The sequence below is a fragment of the Nomascus leucogenys genome, chromosome 17 (assembly GCF_006542625.1).
Source record: "Nomascus leucogenys isolate Asia chromosome 17, Asia_NLE_v1, whole genome shotgun sequence".
Classification (NCBI taxonomy): domain Eukaryota; kingdom Metazoa; phylum Chordata; class Mammalia; order Primates; family Hylobatidae; genus Nomascus; species Nomascus leucogenys.
This window is the reverse complement of record NC_044397.1, coordinates 39,785,309-39,790,978: the sequence shown is the minus strand read 5'-3', so window position 1 is coordinate 39,790,978 and position 5,670 is coordinate 39,785,309. Positions and strand designations below refer to the sequence as shown.

Genomic DNA, 5,670 nt, shown 5'->3' with positions numbered 1-5,670 from the left:
TTACAGGCGCCCACCACCACATCCGGCTAATTTTTGTTGGTCAGGCTGGTCTCAAACTTCTGCACTCAAATGATCCACCCACCATGGACTCCCAAAGTGCTGGGATTACAGGTATGGGCTACCGTGCCGGCCTCTGTGATGTTTCTGCATCTCTAAAATAACAAGTGGGTATTGACCTACTACGTGTATTCATTATAACATTGCTAGCCATATCGCTATCCCTCAGTGTTTTAATTTTATTTTTACAGAGATGGGGTCTTGCTGTGTTGCCCAGGCTGGTCTCAAAACTGAGCTCAAGCAATCTCCCACCTCTGCCTCCCGAGTAGCTAGGACTACAGAGTCATGCCACCATGTCCGGATACTTTTTAAAAACATTTTAATACTTTTAAAAATTGTTCTTTTCACTCTTTTGACGATTTTTAATTTTTTTTTAATAGAGACGGGGGTCTTGTTATGTTGCCCAGGCTGGTCTCAAACTCCTGGCCTCAAGCGATCCTCTGTTCTCGGTCTCCCAAATCGCTGGAATTACAGGAGAGAGCCACTGCGCCCGGCCAGCAAGTCAGCGCTCACCATCTCCAACCCCATTTTACAGAAGAGAAAACTGAGGCTTGGGGAGGGCTGCAAGGCAGGAGATCCCGGCGCCCGGCCAAAGTCAGAAAACTGTTGTTGCCATCCGAGGGGAAAATGTGCACGGGCTCTGCAAATTGTAACCGCCTGGGGTGGGAGAGTCCGTGCCTGGGGGCGTGGTGAGCCAGGGCTGGTGCTGGGGCGCAAAGCACGGCGGCTCAGATTCCGGGAGGGGCGGGGATATCAGGCTGCTGGGCGATCCTGGGGTGCGGGAGGCGCGGCGCGGCGCGGCGCGGCCGGGGCGGGGAGGGGTGCGGCCCGCCCCCTCCCTGCCCCACCCCCAGCTCCGGCGCCGCGGCTCCTTTAAGAGCAGGCGGGGCGCCCCCTGGCGGCGGAGCGGCGCGTGCGGCCGGAGCCGGAGCGGATCCCGGAGCCGGAGCGGAGCGGAGCCGGGGCGGAGCGGGCCGAGCGGGCCGAGCCAGCAGCCGAGCTGGGGGCGCGGGCGGGCGGCATGTACCGGGCCCGGGCGGCGCGGGCGGGGCCGGAGCCCGGCAGCCCGGGGCGCTTTGGGATCCTCAGCACCGGGCAGCTCCGGGACCTGCTTCAGGATGAGCCCAAGCTGGACCGGATCGTGCGGCTCAGCAGGAAGGTAGCGCGGGGGGCGCGGGCGGGGGGCGCGGGGGACGGGCAGCGGCCTGCGGGACCTGCCGCCCTAGCGAAGGGCCGCGCGGGCCGGGCCGCGGGGCCGCCCGTGGGCGCGAAGCCTGGCACGTACGAGTGGGCCCCGCGGAACCACCCCCGGGGGAGGGGGCGCTTGGAGCTGGCCTGGGGCGGGTGGGGCGCCGGGGACCCGAGGGGGGCGCCTGTGCACCCCGGGATGGCCGCGAGGCGTGTCCTACAGCGGATGCTCCGGGGAGGTGTGTTCCGGGGGTCTGTGTTGTGGGGGGCCCTGGCTCGCACACCCACGTTCTGTAAGGGCCAGAAAGAGGAGGCGCCTTCCACTGGGAGAACTAGGGGCCTGTTTGACACCTGGAGGGGCCGTTTGGGGTTCACGCATTCTGGGGGCGCAAGAGGGGGCTTTGTGCCTGGCGTTGGGGAGGGGGTGCTGGAAGCTGCCGTGTGTATTGCATAGGCCACCGTAAGAGAAAGTTGTATATTTCACGGGAGATAGGCCCGGGCTGGTTGTCTGTGGGGGGCAGAAAGGGAAAGTGTGTGTTGAAAGCAGGCAGGCGAGGAGGGGCTTGTGCATCCCACAGGGGACAGATGGAGGGGAGTGCGTTCTCCAGGGGCAGGGAGGGGAGGCTGGGCCCTGCTAGAGACAAGGAAAAAGCCTTCTCCAAGGCCAGGGGCTGCTGTAAGCCTGGAGCAGGGAGGAAAAGGGGGTGTGTATTCCTTGGGGTGTGAGGATTCCACTGGAGGCAGAGAAGGGGGTGGGAAGGGAAGAGAGGGTGACCCGAGGGGGTGCTGTGAGGGGACGGGGTGCAGACACCCCTCTGGAGAGGATGAGCAGGGGCTGGGAGTGTTTTCGGTGCAAACACCTGAGGAGGAAACAGACAAAGGCCTGGAGTGAGAGGAAAAGGAAGCTGTCCATGCATGGAAAATGGGGCAGAGGAGGGAGGGGCACTCCTCCGGGACCTGAGCAGACATATTAATTGAAAAATTAAAAATTAACTAACATTTGTAGAGGCCTTTATAGTTTTCCTCACTTAAGTCTCACAACAACCCCGTAAGGTGGATGTTTTTAACTCGATTTGTAAAAGAGGAAACTGAGGCCAGAGAGGGAGCTCAGGGCAGAGCCAGGTCTGGTCCCGGCCTGTTGTTGTCCCTTCACCTGTTGGGTTCGCCACCCTGAAGGCTGGTGCCTGGCAGGTGCCTTTGGCCTGGCCCGCAGGCACGGTCACCCAGTAGGGTGGACGGGGCAGTAGGGTGGACAGGGCAGATCCCCTGAGCTGGCCTCTTAGCTCCTCTCTGCCCGCAGTTCCAGGGCCTGCAGCTGGAGCGTGAGGCCTGCCTGGCCTCCAACTATGCGCTGGCCAAGGAGAACCTGGCCCTGCGGCCCCGCCTGGAGATGGGCCGGGCTGCCCTGGCCATCAAATACCAGGAGCTTCGTGAGGTGGCCGAGAACTGCGCAGACAAGCTGCAGCGACTGGGTGAGGGCACGTCTGGGAGAACCGCCTGGGGCTGGTGGGGGCAGTTGGCCATTCGGTGGGTTGGCCTTGGGAAGTGTCAGGCTCTGATGGATGGGAGTTGGGCGGACCTGCTTCTGGCATGCTGGGCAGTAGAGTTGAGGAAGTGAGAGGAAGTGGGGAGGGTTGGGTGGGAGAAAGGGGACCCAATACCCAGGGTGCCCCTGAGGTGCTGTGGGGGACAAAGCCTCCCCTGTCTCTTTTGTACTAGGACGAGGGGCAGAAACTTGGTAGGGGCTGGATCGACAAAGTGGTCACATGGGCACAGTACAGATGAGGAAACTGAGGCTCTAGACCAGGGGAAAGGGAAATATAGAATCACATGGGGTCAGTGGGAGAGTGCAAGCCCGGGGCCCTGGCCTATCTGTCATTCTGTCCCTCTGTGGCCCTCAGAGGAGAGCATGCATCGCTGGAGTCCCCACTGTGCGCTGGGCTGGCTGCAGGCTGAGCTAGAAGAGGCGGAGCAGGAGGCAGAGGTGAGGGGAGGGGTGACTGGGGCTGGGGGCCAGGAGGGAGACCCATTCTCCGCCACCCCCTGGCTCATTCTTACACCTCAGGCTGGGGAGCCCCTCCTCTGGGAAGTCCACCCTGAATGCCTGGCCCATGGGAGAGCCTAGTATTGCTGTCCACCAGCACTGGACAGCCAGCAGGGCTCACTTTCCTACCTGTGAATTTTTTTCCGGCTCCCCTGTGACTGGGCCAGGGTAGCATGGATCTGGGGCTGCAGAGGAGCTGGGACAGACTTTGTATTGGGTTGGGAGTGCAGCGCTCAGTGAGCTGAAGGTGGGCCCCCAAAGGACATGTTAAGTCTATACTTCATATGTGTCCCTGCCTCTGCTCCTGCCTCATCTCTGATCCAGCAGGTCTGGTGATGGCATCCTTATTTTAGAAGTTAGGGCTGGGCATGGTGGCTCACGCCTGTAATCCCAGCACTTTGGGAGACCGAGGCGGGCAGATCACCTGAGGTCAGGAGTTCGAGACCAGCCTGACCAACATGGTGAAACCCCATCTCTGCTAAAAATACAAAAAAAAATTAGCCTGGCGTGGTGGTGCATGCCTGTCATCTCAGCTACTTGGGACGCTGAGGCAGAAGAATCGCTTGAACCCGGAAGGTGGAGGTTGCAGTGAGCCGAGATCTCGCCACTGCACTCCAGCCTGGGCCACAGTGAGACTGTCTCGAAAAAAAAAAAAAAAAAACAGTGGGAGGACATTTGTCCGCAGTTCACTCAGCAGGTACTCAGAGGCAGGCCCAGGCTGGAATGCAGGTCCCCTGTCCCCCAGCTGAGGGGCGATCACCATGCGGAGGGCCTCAGGGTGGGAAGGAGGACTAGTCCTCAGTCTGTGGTCGTGCCCCTCCCAAGCCTTCCCTTCCCTCCCGGCCCAGGAGCAGATGGAGCAGCTGCTGCTGGGGGAGCAAAGCCTGGAGGCCTTCCTGCCTGCCTTCCAGCGTGGCCGCGCCCTGGCCCACCTGAGGCGGACGCAGGCGGAGAAGCTGCAGGAGCTGCTGCGGCGTCGGGAGCGCTCTGCCCAGCCGGCGCCCACCTCGGCCGCTGATCCCCCCAAACCCTTCCCGGCTGCAGCTGTCCTGCCTACTGGGGCCGCCCGGGGGCCACCAGCAGTGCCCCGGAGCCTGCCCCCCTTGGACTCCCGCCCAGTGCCCCCACTGAAGGGCTCTCCCGGGTGCCCCCTCGGCCCGGCCCCTCTGCTGAGCCCTCGGCCCTCGCAGCCAGAGCCCCCCCACCGGTAGGATCCAGGGTGCGGCCCCCCAGTTGGGGGGCCTAGACAAACTTGATACGTGGCTCCTCCTCCTCCCCCACTGCCTGGGTAGGGGGAGGGGCAGGCCCCTCCCCCTGGCCTCAGGCAGGCCCTGGCCCTGGAGGCTGAGCTGGGGAGGAGGGTCCCCTGGAAGAGGCCCGAGAGGGGGCTGGGGGTGGGTGGGCAGGGCTTTATGCCTGTGGCGCTGAAGACACCTTGCCTTTTTTGTTTCCGTGCCCTGGGGCCTCTAGGGTGATGGACCAGCCCCATTAAAGAACTTGACTCACCTACAGGGGCCTGGGAAGATGCCTGGGTCCCCCAGGGGCCTTGCCAAGGGGACCTGTCGCACCCCACCACTCCACTGGGCTCACATAACGCCAAGGCTGCCAGGAGTGTTTTACATTATGTCCTGAGCCTACCTTTCCCCCAAATTCTGGGGCCCACAGCCTAGAAGCCAGGTGGTCAGGCCTCGGCTGTGGGGCCAGGGACACCGTGGCCCTGGGGCTACCACGTGTCCACACATGCTCCAGACCCTGGGGCAAGGTAGGCCAGGGGCTTCTGACCTGCGCAGATGAGAGTGGGCCATACCCAGGAAAGACCATTCTGTATTTTTCTGTCCCTGTCTCCTTAGAATGGAAGCTTTTTGAGGGCAGGTCCTTGTCTTTGTACGTTCTGTCCCCAGCCCCGCCTCTTAGGGGCCGTCAATAAATGTGATGATGAGGATGATGCTGCTGCCCGACTCCTCTCTGCTGTTGCAGCCTCCACAGCTCACCTCCGGCGCTTCCACATCCTACTTTTGAGATGCTCTCCCCTCCTTTCTGCCCATGCAAAGCCCAGCTGTCCGGGTCCAACACCGCCGCTGCCTCTTCCATGAAGCCTTCTCTGATTACCAACCCGTGAGAGCCTTTCCTAAATCTTAACTTCCCAGCACTTCCGGTCAGAAGCACTCACTGCTCCATCTTGGTTCTCCAATTGCCTCACCTGTACGCACCTTCTTTTCCTGAGTTGCCTGTAAGCCCAATCGGGATGGTACCTTGTCTTCTCTGGCCTGCCAAATGACGGTCCCCACAGAGTGATGGAGGGCATTTTGCAGGACTGATAGCATCTGTCCTCAGCCAGGGGGAACGCTAGGTGCCAGTTTGGCTGATGATTGTGGGACAAG

General features: G+C 61.6%; 1 protein-coding gene across 1 annotated transcript; it reads left to right on the top strand.

Annotated features, from left to right (window-relative positions):
* The first annotated feature begins 963 nt into the window (after positions 1 to 963).
* Positions 964 to 5,234, top strand: VPS37D (VPS37D subunit of ESCRT-I). Its single transcript, XM_030795724.1, has 4 exons — positions 964 to 1,216; positions 2,546 to 2,717; positions 3,147 to 3,229; positions 4,138 to 5,234. Exons 1-4 carry the CDS (start codon positions 1,079 to 1,081, stop codon positions 4,498 to 4,500), a joined length of 756 nt encoding a protein of 251 aa, XP_030651584.1. The 5' UTR covers positions 964 to 1,078; the 3' UTR covers positions 4,501 to 5,234.
* The last annotated feature ends 436 nt before the right edge of the window (positions 5,235 to 5,670 follow it).